General features: G+C 40.6%; 1 protein-coding gene across 2 annotated transcripts in view; it reads right to left on the bottom strand.

The window, feature by feature from the left end:
* Positions 1-15,529, bottom strand: part of SLC22A16 (solute carrier family 22 member 16) — a 35,464-nt gene that overhangs the window by 11,878 nt on the left and 8,057 nt on the right. For both annotated transcript variants that reach the window (XM_081828805.1, XM_081828806.1), the window contains exons 2-3: positions 7,510-7,989; positions 395-512 (exon numbers count right to left, since the gene is read on the bottom strand). In XM_081828805.1, the coding sequence (XP_081684931.1) occupies positions 395-512; positions 7,510-7,989 (598 nt within the window). The remainder of the gene's footprint in view (positions 1-394; positions 513-7,509; positions 7,990-15,529) is intronic.

Here is a 15,529-nt window from a genome sequence, read left to right on the forward strand (position 1 = left end):
GCGCTTTCTTGTTTTCATTCCTACTGCACAGTATACAAATGACTTTTAACAACACACCTATGGCTCATGCATACAGGGCCTGACTCGGCCGCTGGAATTGCTCAGAAATGAAAGAATGCCTTAGTAATTGTGGAATGTGGACCACGTGCCAAGCATGGCGTCAAACAAAAAGTCTCTGCCTAGTAAGCAACCATTTTTCACGTTAATGAGTTTCACTGTAAACACAGGGCACTGCTGTTCCACAGAAAGACTTCTCAGGGGCACGGACAAAGATGAGTCCTTGCCCTCTGTCACCGCATTCGAAATGACCCAAACTAAGACAGCTAGGCTCGGTGTGAAAACACTGCAGGAGAATTAATGAGGTTTTTTGTAAAAAAGCACACACACAACTCACCATGGCTAGAAGAAAGCGTGCGATCATGAAGCCGTAATAATCAGATGAGAAAGCCGCTGCTATGCCGAAGAAAAATAGGCCAATGCTTGTGGACCACAGGACGAGCCGTCTTCCTAGCCTACAAGATAAGAATGGCACAGCGGGACAAGCAAAGTAGGGTCATAACAGTTGAAGCACCCACTCCAATTCACGACAGATGAGTATTGCTTATGTACTGATTGCTGCTATTCACTCATTTACTGGGGGCAAGTTACGAGTTAACACATGCAAGAGGCCAGTCTTTCGGGGGAGAGGCCTCTACCCAAGCCACTAATAGACACACATGATCACCCGGGGTGATCCCCCAGAGGACTTGCCGACCCAGGACTGGTGAGGGAGAGGAGGGGGGATATGTGCCCATCCTTCCCTCTCTGTCTCTCCTGCCTTCATTTGGGCCTTCACCATTTCCTCCATCTCTCATCCCAGCGGCCTCCCAACCAGCCCTCCTCATGTCACACCAGCACACCCCCCTCCCACACTTCCCAGAAATAAAAACAATCCCAGGTGTAGTTTTGCTTCACTTCTTTTATCCATCCTATGCTTCTGCCAAATGCGCCTCCCCACAATTCCCTGAAGGTGCCAGCCTCTCTCATGACAGGAAATTTTTCCTTCCCCCTTAGAAACCCTTCCCTAGTGAGCATTTAAAACCCAGGTCAAATGTGCAGCCTTTTCTGACCATCCTCTGGGGTCTTGAGGCAGAAATGAAGAGACAAGGCGATGTAGTAATCAGGTGTTCAGGCCTGGGTTCAAGTCCCAGCTCCACTGCTTACTCTCCAGATAAACTTTCCGTGCCTCCTTTTCTGCACCGGTACTTAAAATAGGGCCAATAGTGCCTACCTCCTAGATGTCTTTAAATAATTAAATGAGATAGGGCGCCTGAGTGGCTCAGCCGGTTAAGCGACTGCCTTCGGCTCAGGTCATGATCCTGGAGTCCCGGGATCGAGTCCCGCATCGGGCTCCCTGCTCGGCGAGGAGCCTGCTTCTCCCTCTGACCCTCTCCCCTCTCATGTACTCTCTCTCATTCTCGCTCTCTCAAATGAATAAATAAAATCTTTAAAAAAAAAAAAAAAAAAAAAAAAATTAAATGAGATAATACACAAGACATTTAAAACAGTACCTGGTGCATAGTAAATGGTGCATAAATGTGAGCTGTTATTATTTTAAAAGCATTTCTCACATTTCATTGAAATTATCTATTTAAAAGTCTTTCTCCTCCACTGTTAGCTCCATAACGATGGGATCAGGTCTTATTTCTTTGCTTTTTTATTATGATATGTCATACATACATAAGAATGCATAAAAATACATATGCATTCGGAGAATAATAAGACTCAAACATCTATGAAATCACAACCCAAAGTAAGAAAGAGATCATTGCCACCCTCCCAATAGCTTCTTACACCTCCCTTTGTGATCCCAAACCCCCAACTCTTTGCTCCCTTTTTGGAGAGACCATTATCCTAATTTTGGCAACCATCAGTTCCTTACTTTTCATTCCATTTTACCACATTTATAGGCAGCCCTAAACAAGATAGGTTACTTTTGCTAGTTTTTTAACTTTCTATCATCGAACAGTACTGTATGTATTATTCTGTGTCTTGCTTCTTTTACTCAATCCTATTTTTGGAGATTCATCTCTGTTGTTTGTGTAGCTACGAATCATTCATTGCATGGCCGCACATCCCACAGCAAGAAATATTGCAATATGTGTGTCTACAATATGGCTGAAGTACATTTGGGTTGCTTGCATGGCCAGGCTGGTAGCAACAATGCTATAGGAGCTTTTTGATGCACATACCCATGTGGACACGTGCAAGGGCATCTCCAGGGTCCAAGCCCCAGGACATGTGAGCTGTGCCCATCACCAACTTTTCTATATAATGAGAAACCATTCTTCAAAGTTTTCCTGATTTGCATTCTCAATTTGCATTCACACCAGCAGGGCGAGAGATCCTATTACCCCATATCCTCACCAACACTTGGCATTACAAGACTTTCTACTTTTGACAACTGGTCAAAAATAAATGGTATGGTTATAGATCATTGACACCCTTTTCATCTTTCCATTAGCCATTTGGATTTTCTCTTTTATGAAGTGACTTCAAATCTTTTTCCCAGTTTTCTATTGGGTTGTCTTTTTCCTATTGATATAAAAGTCCTTTAAGTAATCTGGATTCTAATCTTTTAGTTATATGTAAAGCAAATATTCTGTCTCTCTTTTTCTCTCCTGCTTGTCTTTCTTCTCTTAATGGTGTCTTTTCATGGACATCAATTCTAGTGAAGTCAAATTTAGTGCTTTTTGTGTCTTAATAAAGATCTTTCCTTCCTTCAATTAGGTTCTGAAAATATTCTCCCCTATTATCTTTCTAAAGTTATATAGTTTTTCCTTTCACGTATGTACCTTTAATCCTTCTGGATTTTAATCCTTCTGATGTTTGTACTGTAAGGTGTAAGGAAGGGACACCAGTTGTATTTTCTTCCGTACAGCTATACAAGTATCCCAGCACCATTTATTAATCCTTTTCCTGCTGATGTTCGATGCCTTATTTGTTCCATAGTTATATCTATAATTGAACTACTCTCTTTCAGGGTCCCCTAAGGAACTATCAACTGTTTGTCTAATGATACATCTATTTATCCTAATGATTTGATTCTTGAAGTTTGTCATTTTCTCCATAAGTGCTTATACACTTTTTGATTGATTTATCCATACATATTTTATATTTTTAGGTTTTTGCAATGGCATTTTTTTAACTTTTTTTAAATTGAAGTATAGTTGACATCTGTTACATGAGTTTCAAATGTACAACACAGTGATTCAACAACTCTATACATTATGCTATACTCACCACAAGTGTAGCTACCATCTGTCCCACACAACGTTATTACAATACCATTGACTATATTCCCTGTGCTGTACCTTTTATCCCCATGACTTATTCATTTCATAACTGGAAACCTGTATCTCCCATTCCCCTTCATTCTTTTCACCCATCCCCCAACCATCTCCCCTCTGGCAACCATCAGTTTGTTTTCTGTATTTATTGGTCTAGTCCTGTTTTTTTGTTTATTTGTTTGTTCATCTGTTTTGTTTTTTAGATTCCACATATAAGTGAAATCATCTGATATTTGACTTTCTTTGACTTATTTCACTTAGCACAATACCCTCCAGGTCCATCCATGTTGTTGCAAATGGCAAGTTCTTGTTCTTTTTCATGGCTGGAATATTATTCAGCCATATAATGCTATATATATCATATATATTATGATATATATCATATTATACATTATATTATAATTTATTAATATTTATTGTTTTAGTCTATATTATTAGTTATTATATAATATTTATCGCATATTTATATTTTTATTAATTTTTGTTTTTATTTATATTACATATTTTATATAATTATATAATTATTATTATGTTATGTTATATATTTTTAACATATTGCATTTTATTACAATTTATTAATATATAATAAATAACATTTTATATGTAATATGTTAATGATAATAAATAAAGTATATTATATTAATATATATTTATATATCACAACTTCTTTATCCATTCATCTATCAGTGGACACTTAGGCTGTTTCCATATCTTGACTATTGGAAATAATGCTACAATAAACATAGAAATGCAAATATCTTTTCAAATTAGTGTTTTCATTTTCTTTGGGTAAATACTCAGTAATGGAATTACTGGATCATGTGGTATTCCTATTTTTAATTTTTTGAGGAACTTCCATCTATTTTTCCACAGTGATTGTACCAATTTACATTCCCACTAACAGTGCACAAGGGTGCCTTTTTCTCTACATCTTCACCAATACTTGTTATTTCTTGTCTTCTTTTTTTTAATTTTAGCCATTCTGACACGGGTAAGGTGATATCTCATTGTGGTTTTGATTTGCATTTAGTGATGTTGAGCATCTTCTCATGTATCTGTTGACCATCTGCATGTCTTCTTTGGGAAAATGTCTACTCATGTCTTCTGCCCATTTTTTTAATCAGATTGTTTTTTTGATGTTGAGTTGTATTAAGTTCTTTATAGCTTTTGAATACTAACCCCTTATGTATATATCATTTGCGAATATCTTCTCCCATTCACTAGACTGCCTTTTCATTCTGTTGACGGTTTCCTTCACTGTGCAAAAGCTTTTTATTTGGGGGCAGCCCTAATAATTTATTTTTGCTTTTGCTTCCCTTGCCTGAGGAGACATCTCTAGAAAAATGTTGCTAAGGCCAATGTCAAAGAGATTACTGCCTATGTTTTCTTCTGTGCGTTTCATGGTTTCAGGTCTCATATTTTTTTTTTTTTAAGATTTTATTTATTTATTTGACAGAGAGACACAGCGAGAGAGGGAACACAAGCAGGGGGAGTGGGAGAGGGAGAAGCAGGCTTCCCGCTGAGCAGGGAGCCCGATGCGGGGCTCGATCCCAGGACCCTGGGATCATGACCTGAGCTGAAGGCAGACGCTCAACGACTGAGCCACCCAGGCGCCCTGCAGGTCTCATATTTAGGTTTTTGATCCATTTTGAGTTTGTTTTTGTGTATGATGTAAGAAAGTGGTCCAGTTCCATTCTTTTGCATGTAGCTGTCCAGTTTTCCCAGCACTATTTATTGAAGAGACTATCTTTTCCCCATGACATATTCTTGCCTCCTTTGTTATAGATTAATTGACTATGTAAGTGTGACTTTATTTCTGGACTCTGCAATGGCACTTTTTAATTTTTATATTTACTACTAGTAGATATAAAATAATTAAATTTATATGTATTGATGACATATCCAGCAACCTCATTACATGTAAGTTCATTAGTTCTAACAATTCATCTGCTGGATTTTCTTCAGACAGAATTGTAATGGCTAAAAATAATGACTTTTTGTCTTCTTTCTGCTTATGACTTTCTCCCTCCCTCTGCTTCTCCCTCTCTTTTCTTTCTCTGTTTTACTTTATAGTACTAGAATCTCCAGTACAAAACTAAGCAGAAGCAGTGTTTCATACATCTTTATATATTCCTGATTCCAAAGGAAAACCTTTTGACATTTCACAGTTTATATGTTCATGGTAGATCTTTTTGAAGATACCTGTTATCAGGTTAAGGACATTCTTCTACCTTTAGTTTTTGTCATGAATGAATTTTGAAATTTATCAAATGTTTTTCCTATATTTATTGAGTTGCTAATATGAGTTTTGTCCTCTAATCTGTTAATGTGGTAAATTCCATTGATTAGTTTCTAATATTAAGTGTATTTCAGACCTTACACCTCTGCTTTCATGAATTTTAATCTCTCATATTTTCCATCTGTCTCTCTGATGTTTATTATTGATAAGTTTTTCTGAGCTCTCATGCATTTTACTCATTCTTTCTTTACTTTTATATAATGGGTTGTTAAAACTACCCAGGAATTTGTCAGTCACTTATTTTGGTTTGTATTTCTAGATGTTCTAGGCAGTTATTCCTCAATTTTACGTCATTTTAAAATACAATTTCCAGGGGCGCCTGGGTGGCTCAGTCGTTAAGCATCTGCCTTCGGCTCAGGTCATGATCCCAGGGTCCTGGGATTGAGCCCCGCATTGGGCTCCCTGGTCCACAGGAAGCCTGCATCTCCCTCTCCCACTCCCCCTGTTTGTGTTCCCTCTCTAGCTGTCTCTCTCTGTCGAATAAATAAATAAAATCTTAAAAAAAAAAAATTTCCAGGAGGTGCCTGGCTGGCTCAGTTGGTACAGCATGAGACTCTTGATCTTGGGGTCATGAGTTCAAGCCCCATGTTGGGCATAGAGCTTACTGAAAGAAAGAAAGAAAGAAAGAAAGAAAGAAAGAAAGAAAGAAAGAAAGAAAGAAAGAGTTTATTTTTAAAAAAAAATGTTAATAAATAATTTTTTAATAAAATAACAATTTCCAGATTTTTATCAATAATTTTAAGCTTGTCTTCTATTCCTTTAAGAGCAGTAAACATAGTAAATTTATTACCTATGCCTGACAATTCTAGTATTTGAAGTCTTTGTGCATAAAGGCTGCTTTTGCTGACTCTCACTCATGGTGCCTTTTAATCATGTGTTTTGGCTTTGACTGACCTAATTTCCACACCTTCCACACAACTACCAGGAAGGCAGTTATGGAACAGAAGATTCTTAATCATAGAAACATAACTTTAGCCACCAAATAATAACTAGACTCCACTTCTCTAATTTCATTACTCAAACGGCACCTCATGGGATGTGAGTTAGAGGTGGGGAGACCTGGGCACTCCTCCCTTTAGGCCTCCATAGACTTTGCCTCCATTGGCTTTCACTTCTAGTATGGCCCCAGCCACAATAAAGCCATTATTTTTATTTTGGACATTTGTTAGCCCCATTAGACGAGCATACCCCAAGGGCAGGGATTTTGACCTAAGCTGTTGCCTTCAGGTTCCCAGGGCCCAGCACATGCCTGTAAAATTCCCAACTATGGGGACCAAATAAATTCATCTCTGTGGGTTAGCACAGGTACTTAAAGCGCAGTCCATGTCCACACAGAGATGAACTTTGCTTTATTTAAGTGCTATGTATCCATTTTAATGTGTGTTTTTTAAGAAAATATGGCTAGTGTATCAAATCCACAATTTCATAGATATTACTGCTTAGAACCAGGTTACATCTATTAAAAAGCAAGTTTATTTAAATATATATATATATTCAAATAATAACCAGTATTTATTGAGTGGTTATATGTCCAAGGTACTTTTTCTGCATTAATTTTGCAATAACCCTTTGAAGTGAGTGCTATTATTTTCATCACCAGTTTATAAACTAGTTTCTGAAACACAGGTTATGCCATTTTCTCAGGGCTCATGACTAGTAAGTGCAGAAACCAGGATCTGAACCAGGTAGGCTGTCTTCAGAACCCATGCTCTACCCACTACGGTTTTTGTGTATCCCTAAACACAATCAGCAAAGAGGTAGGTATTTAATAGGAGGTATGAACATGACTAAAGTTTTGAACATAATTTCCTGACCTCTAAGAAAATCAGATAGGAAAATGAACCCTACACTGATGCAACAAACCTAAATACTTCATTTTACCTGTCAGAAAGGTAGCCAAAAATCATTGCCCCCAGCAGGACTCCCAACATAAATACGGGCTGGACCATCTTTGCAAACCATTCTCGGTTACACACCAGATCCCACTGAGTCACCACGGTGCTGTCCCACTTGCTCTTGTCATAGATGTAGCCATCCAAACAAGGAAAGCTGCTCTTCCGGCCATTATAATCAGAGTTCAAACCAGACTTTTCATCCCTCCGGAATCGGTGACAACTTGTGAGCTCCCAGACCTCACCGTTCTGTAGCTGCACTATAATCTGATCTTCATGGCCTGTGAAAAACAGGATCCAGATGTCCTCCAACCTCCAACTAGAGACATTGTGGAAAAGAACCTGACTCACGTTGCCCGGAGGCCGGCAGGTATGGTAGGGGGACACTGTCATGAACACAGATGCCAAGTAGTGGATACCACAAGAGATGTTCTGGAAGGCACATATAAAATAGAGGACTATCTGAAATCTGCAAAGAGAAGAAAAGCAAGTTACTATATCTGGCCTATGGGCTCAAAAAGACTATAAGTACATATGAAGGGTATTCATTACATTTAGCTTAATATATATACAGATGTATAAATACAGAAATAATTACAGATGTTTCCATATGTGTGTGTGTGTATTATTTGTTAGTATATATACATAGCTCTGTTATGTCACAAGCAATGACATTGAGACAGGGAAACTAAAGGGACCCCATGAAAAAATACTTTTTTGCTCCTTTTTCTGCTTCTTCTCTTGCTAGGAGCTACACCCCCACCTTACACACACCTTATAGAACAGATAATATATGGCCTCCTTATAAAGGCCAAGGAATTCATGATTTCTTTGGAGACTTCCAGCACAGTATATAGCATCTAAGGAGTGACCAGGTGGGGTCATCATGAACATTTTCCAAGACCACTAACTCATCAAGACCCCTGGCTTCAGGGCATAAGTAACTTATGGAGGACACCTAAACACTCATCTTTGTTCCCAGATGCCTGAGAAGACACTGCACCAGACCACCATCCCCAATAAAAACCCCAGACTCCAAGCAAAGATGAAACTCACTCTCCTTTCCTTTCCGACTCCCCCAGAGGTTTTGTCTGTATCTGCTCTCTCTGTGTCTTCAATAAACTGCTCTCCTTTCCTCTTGGCTCACATTTGATTTCTATCCTGTGCAAAGCCAAGGACCCTCCTGGCTGGTCCTGCGGGACATCCTGTGGGTTCTCGAACCTGGCCAACCTGCATCAACATCCCAATAGCAACATGCACATCCAGTGCCCAGATCTTGTTTTCTAAATACATTCTCCAGTAAAAGGGACCAGGAAAAAAGCTGATTTAAGACCAGGACAGGGAAAATTAAAAATATGCCTAAAGCATCTTGTGGAATCAGAAAGTAAAGAAGCACTCAAAATACAAAAGGTTGGGGGCATGTCTAAGGGACACAGGAATCAATCCGAAAAAGCTCCCAGTGGGCAAGGCTGAAACAATTTGAGCAACAAAATAAATAGCATGGTATATCCCAAGGTATAAAATAAATATACAAGTCCATAATGTTTTGTTTAATTTTATGTGTCAACAAGACTGGGCTAAGCCCAGATAGCCGGTAAACATTATTTCTGGATGTGTCTGTGAGATTGGCATTTGAATGGGTAGACTGAGTAAAGAAGATTGCCCTCACCTGTGGGTGGGCATCCTCCAATCCACTGAGGGCCCGACTCGAGCAAAAGGTGGAGGAAGGGCAAATTTGCTCTCTCTGCTGGGGCTGAGACATCCACCTTCTCCTACCCTTGGACATCAGAATTCCTGGTTCTCAGGCTTTTGGACTCAGACTGAAATAGGGAAACTGAAAAACTCCATAAAAACCTGCTTTTTGCTCCTTTTCCTGCTTCTCTTCTTGCTAGGGCCTGCACCCCCACTTTATACATGCCTCAGAATGCAAACAATATGTCCTCCTTGTAAGGAACACAGAGTTAATGATTTCTTTAGAATAGATAGTACCTAAGGAAGAACCAGGTGAGAATGACCAGATGAAGCTCTCGTATGCATACTCCAGACCACCAGCGCTAGGCAAATATCTCGAAGGCCCCTGCCCCCAAGAACAACACCTGGGCTCTCGTCTCTGTACTAACCGGTCCCTGGATGCCTGAGAGGACACGTACACCAGACCACGAGCCTCAGTAAAAACCTCCAGACCCTGACCAAAGACGAGATTTCCTCCTTTCCTTTCTGAGTCTCCCAGAAGCTCTGTTTGTACTTTCTCTCTACTTTCAATAAACTCTGCTTTCCCCTCCCGCTGGCTCAACTTTGATTTCTATCCTGTGCACAGCCAGGGACTCTCTTGGCTGGTCCTGCGGGACTCCTTCTGGGTCCTCGGACCCAGCCTGCTAGCAACTAGACCAGGACTTACATCATCAGTCTCCCAATTTTCAGACCTTCAGACTTGGACCTCACAAGAATACCACCGACTGCCCTGGATCCCAGCCTCCAGACAGCACATTGTGCAACTTGTCTGCTTCCATAACTGTGTGAGCCAATTCTTATAATACATCTCTTACCTAGATCTCTATATATATCCTATTTGTTCACAGGGTGCCTGGGTGGCTCAGTCGGTTAACCGTCTGCCTTCGGCTCAGGTCATGATCCTAGGGTCCTGGGATCGAGTCCCACATCGGGCTCCCTGCAACAGAGCCTGCTTCTCCCTCTCCTTCTGCCTGCCACTCTGCCTGCTTGTGCCCTCTCTCTCTCTCTCTGTCAGATAAATAAAATCTTTAAATATATATATATATATATATATATATACACGTGTGTGTATATATATATACACTATTTGTTCTGTCTCTCTAGGAGACCTTGATGAATAAAGATTTTGGTACTAAAGTAGTTCTAAACAGAACAGAACTTTAAGAATGAACTTTCTGAACTAGTTCTGGGGTTTCTGGAATTGGCTGTCTCATCGGATTAGATTTAGAAGCACTACTGACTCCCCTCTGGCCCCTGTATCCACCATTCTGGTCTTTGATTTTTATGAATTGTACTATCTTAGGTACCTCCTATAAGTGGAATCACGCAATACTTATCTTTTTGTGTCTGGCTTATTTTACTTAGCAAAGTGTCCTCAAGGTTCATCCATATTGCTGTGTATTGCAGAATTTCCTTCTTTTTTTAAGGCTGACTACTATTCCATTGTAGGTACACACCACATTTCCTTTATCCGTTCATTTGTGGATACACACTGAGGTTGTTTCCACATCTTAGTTATTGTGACTAGGGCTGCCCACGGAATACCCATAACCATGGAAGTGCTAATATCTCTTTGAGATCCTGGCTTCAGTTCTTCTAAACATACACCCAGAAGTGGGATTGCTGGATCATATGTGTGAAGCCTCCATACTGTTTTCCATAGCGGCTGCACCAGTCTGCGTTCGCACCAGCAGCACGCAAGTGTTCCAGTTTCTCCACATCCTCACCAACATGCGTTGGCCTTTGTCTTCTTTTAATAATAGCCACCCTGACAGGTATGAGGTGATATCTCATTGTGCTTTTGACTTACATTTCCCTGATGATTAATGACAAAAGACTTTTTTTCATACACCTATTGACCATTTGTATATTTTCCTTGGGGAATTGTCTTTTCAAGTCCTAGGCTCATTTTTTTAAACAGGTTGTTAATTTTTTGGTTGGGAGTTGTATGCATTCCTTATTTTGTTTGGAAATTAGCTCCTTATCATATCTATAGTTTGCAAATATTTTCTCCCATTTTGTAGGTTGCCTTTTTACTCTGTTGATTTGTTTCCTTTGCTGTGAAAAAGCTTTTCGGTTTGATGTAGCCCCACTGGTTTATTTTTGGGTTTTGTTGCCTGTGCTTTTGATGTCATATCTATGAAATCAGTGCCAACATCAGTGTCAGGAAGCTTTTCCCTGTTTTCTACTAGGAGATTTACTGTTTCCGGTCTCATGTTTAAGTCTTTAAGCAGCGCCTTCTCTCTCCCAGCTTGCACCACTGGCCTCATGGGAGCTCCCTACAGTCAGCTGACAGAGTAAAAGACTTGGGCCTGATTTTACAGCTGGTTCCACACAATATGCAGGCACCCCCTGAAAGGGGACAGTTGAAGCACTACGGCCCCTCTTTGGGGCAGGTCTGAAGGACAGTCATGTAAGGAAATCCTCCCAGTGAACAGAACTTCAAACAATTTACCTAGTTGCACACTTCACTTGGAAGAAGAAACGGCCAGACATTGATCATATATCAGCACATAAGCTGTAGCCGATGGTTTAGTTGGATGGTCAAGGACTTGGAAGGCACATGATCAGAAAATTGGCATCAAAGAAATTTGAAGAAGAGGTATGTGGATAGACCTCTAGGAATAGGCAAAAAATGTGAAGATATTTGTGTCGCATGTGAGTGCTCACCAAAGGATGACCTCAGCAGAAGAGGATTTTAATAATCAAGTAGATAGGATGATCCATTCTATGGATACTAGCTGGCTTCCTTCCCAAGCCATCTTGTCATTGCCCATTGGGCTAATGAACAAAGTGGTTATGGTGGCAGGGACAGAGGTTATGCAAGGGCTCAGCTTCTCAGTGAGCTGATCTGGCTACAGACACCACTGAGTACCCAATATGGTACCACTACCCAGCAGCAGAGACCAACAGTGAGCCCGAATATGGTACCACTCTTGGGGTGAGTGTCTGCTTATTGTGCAGAACCATCTGGACAGCATTTTGTCCTTACTAGAATAAATACTCTGGATATAGATTGGCCTTCCCTGCACAATGCTTCTGCCAAAACTACCGTACTTACAGAATGCTTTATCCATCATTGGGGTATTCCATATAGCATTGCTTATGATGAAGAAACTCACTTCACTGCAAAAAAATATGGCAGTAGGCCGCTGTTCATAAAACTTACTGATCTTACCATGTTCCCCACTATCCTGAAGCCCCTGGTTTGATAAAATTGTGGAATAGCCTTTTGAAGATTCAATTACAAAGCCAGCTAGGTGGCAATATCATGTAGGGCTAGGACGAGATTCTCTAGCAAGCTGTGTATGCTCTGAATCAGGGTCCAATATATGGAGCTATTTCTCTCCTGGTCAGCACTCATGAGTCCAGGAATCAAGGGGTGGAAATGGGAGTTATACTTAGGGACCCATTAACAAAACTTTGGTTCCTGTTCCCACACCCTTACTCTCTGCTAGCCTAAAGATCTTAGTTCCAGAGGGAAGAATGTTTCCACTAGGAGACACAACAATGATTCCACTGAACTGGAAATAAAGACTGCTGCCTGGCCACTTTCGGTTCCTCAGGCCTCTGAATCAAAAGGCAAAGAAGGGAGTTACAGTGTTGGCTGGGGTGATTGATCCTGACTACCAAGGGGAATTTGGGGGGGCCTGGGTGGCTCAGTCATTACGTGTCTGCCTTCGGCTCCGGTCATGATCCCAGGGTCCTGGGATCGAGCCCCGCATCGGGCTCCCTGTTCGGCGGGAGGCCTGCTTCTCCCTCTCCCACTCCCCCTGCTTGTGTTCCCTCTCTCGCTGTGTCTCTCTCTATCAAGTACATAAATAAAATCTTTTAAAAAAAGGGGGGAAATCGGCTCCCCAATGACAGTAAGGAAGAATATGTCTGCAATACAGGAGATCCCTTTGGGTGTCTCTGAGTATTACAGTGCCTTGTAATGAAGGTCAGTGGAAAATTACAACCCAATCCAGGCAGGACTACTAATGGCCCAGACCCTTCGGGAATAAAGGGTAGGTCACTCTATCAGGTGAAAGGTCCATAGCCAACTGAGATGTTTGCTTAAGGCAAAGGAATATAAAATGGGTCATGAAAAAAGGTAGTTATAATAAATACCACCTACAACCACGTGACTACTTACAGAAACAAGGACTGTAATTGTCATGAGTATTTCTTCTTTATTTTGTTATGTTTGTGTGTATAGACATATATGAAGCAAATATCTTTGCTTTCTTCCTTATTCTCTTCTTATATAACATAAGATGTACTGACTTTATATCAGTATTTAAGTAGTGTTACATCATAATATTTAAGTTACAGAATATCAGAAGAATAAACATCATCCAAGGACTTTACGTCCCCTTCTGGGGGAAGGATTAGTGTAGTGTGCATTTATTCAGGATAGCTGTATCAAGTCAAGTGGAATTAAGACCGTGCTATTGTCTTTACTTAGAGATTAAGTTTGGTTTAAGGAGATCCATATGGGTTGCAAGTTGACAAAGGGTGATTAACCTGTGATGGTTAATTTTATGAATCAACTTGACTGGGCCACAGGATGCCCAGACAGCTGGTAAAACATTATATCTGGGTGTGTCTGTGAGGGATCTCCAGAAGAGATTGGCATTGGAATCAGTAAACCAAGGAAACATCATCCTCGCCAATGTGGTGGGCATCATCCAATCAGTTGAGGACCCGAAGAACAAAAAGGCCAACGAATGACTAATTCATTTTCTTTGCTTGGGCTGAAACATCCACGTTCACTTTCTTTGCTTGGGCTGAAACTTCCATGTTCTTGTGCCCTCAGACATTGGTGCCCCTGGTTCAGACCCTGCCTGGGACTTACAGCATCAGCCCTGCGGTTCTCAGGCCTTTGGATTAGGACTAAATTACATCACTGGCTTTCCCAGATCTCCGGGCTTGCACATGGCACATTGTGGCACTTCTCGCTTCTATAATTGTGCATACCAATTCCTATCCTAAATCTCCTCTTATCTATCTATTTATATATCTTATCCATTCTGTTTCTCTGGAGAATCCTGACAAACGCACTATCTGGTTGAACAAACAAAAAGGAGAGAAGAGACAAATCTTTTTTGCCAGGAGAATTCCAACTATTATCTATAAACATTCCCCCTCTACAAGAGATGGGAGCTTAACTCCCACTCTCTACTCCTGGAGGGCAGGCTGAGACACAGTGACTCCTTCTCAAAGAATATAGGAGGAAAAAGGAAAAAATAGTAACTTTACAGTGGGAGAAATCAGACATATGCTATCTTCACCAAATGTTGAAAGTTTAACATCCCCAGTGATGTTATGTGGATGTCATGTACCTCCTCATAGGATGTGATGAACAAGCACTTACCCCTGTGGCACCTTCTAAAAGCCATAACCCCAGTCTAACCATGAGAAAAACAACAGATAATCCCAGACTGTAGGACATTCTACAGGTTGCCAGGCCAAAATGCCTAATGATGGTCAAGGTCATAAAAACAAACAAACAAACAACAACAAAAAAAACAGGAAAGACTGAGAAACTACCACAGAGTAGAGGACAGTGGGATAATATACCAACTAAAAGCAGTGCGGTACCCTGGGTTAGATCCTGGAACATGAAGAGAGCATTAGTGGAAAACCTGGTGAAACCTATACAGAGTCTGGAGTTTACATAATAGTAATATACTAATGTCAGCTTCTTAGTTTGGCAAATGTGCCGCGGTAACGTAAGGTGTTCCCAATGGGGAACACTGCGTGAGGGACATACAGGAACTCTCTGTACTATCTCTGCAACTTTTCTGTAAATCTGAAAGTATCCAAAAATATATAATTGTATTCAAAATTTAAAATGTAGAGTCTCCAAATTCACAGACTCAAACTAACATGGACTTATTTTCTGAAATAAAAATTGCCTCACAAGGACAACGGTGCCCACTGGACGGCAGGGTAGAATACATAACATTTGGACTGCCCCACTCATTTCAAACCGCTGGAATAAAGAGTCAGAACAGCCCCCTTTGGGCAGATGGTTTCAATATCCAATTTTAAAAGGATCAGTGCAGACAATGAAGAACATTACTATAAAACCGTCATGACAAGAAGTAGAAAATAGGTCCCGTCAGAGCACACCCACGCCAAATCGCACTGTTGACACATGTGATCTTCATCTCGCTGCCTACTTTTCAAAGCGGCCCACCCCCCTGGTCCTGGCGTCCCCCTCACTGGAAGGCCCTCCTGACCATCCTTTAGCTCACTTGTTCTCACACTTTTTGTTCTCAGGAGCCTTTACA

Source organism: Leptonychotes weddellii, chromosome 8, assembly GCF_054177405.1.
Source record: "Leptonychotes weddellii isolate Sample4059 chromosome 8, ASM5417740v2, whole genome shotgun sequence".
Classification (NCBI taxonomy): domain Eukaryota; kingdom Metazoa; phylum Chordata; class Mammalia; order Carnivora; family Phocidae; genus Leptonychotes; species Leptonychotes weddellii.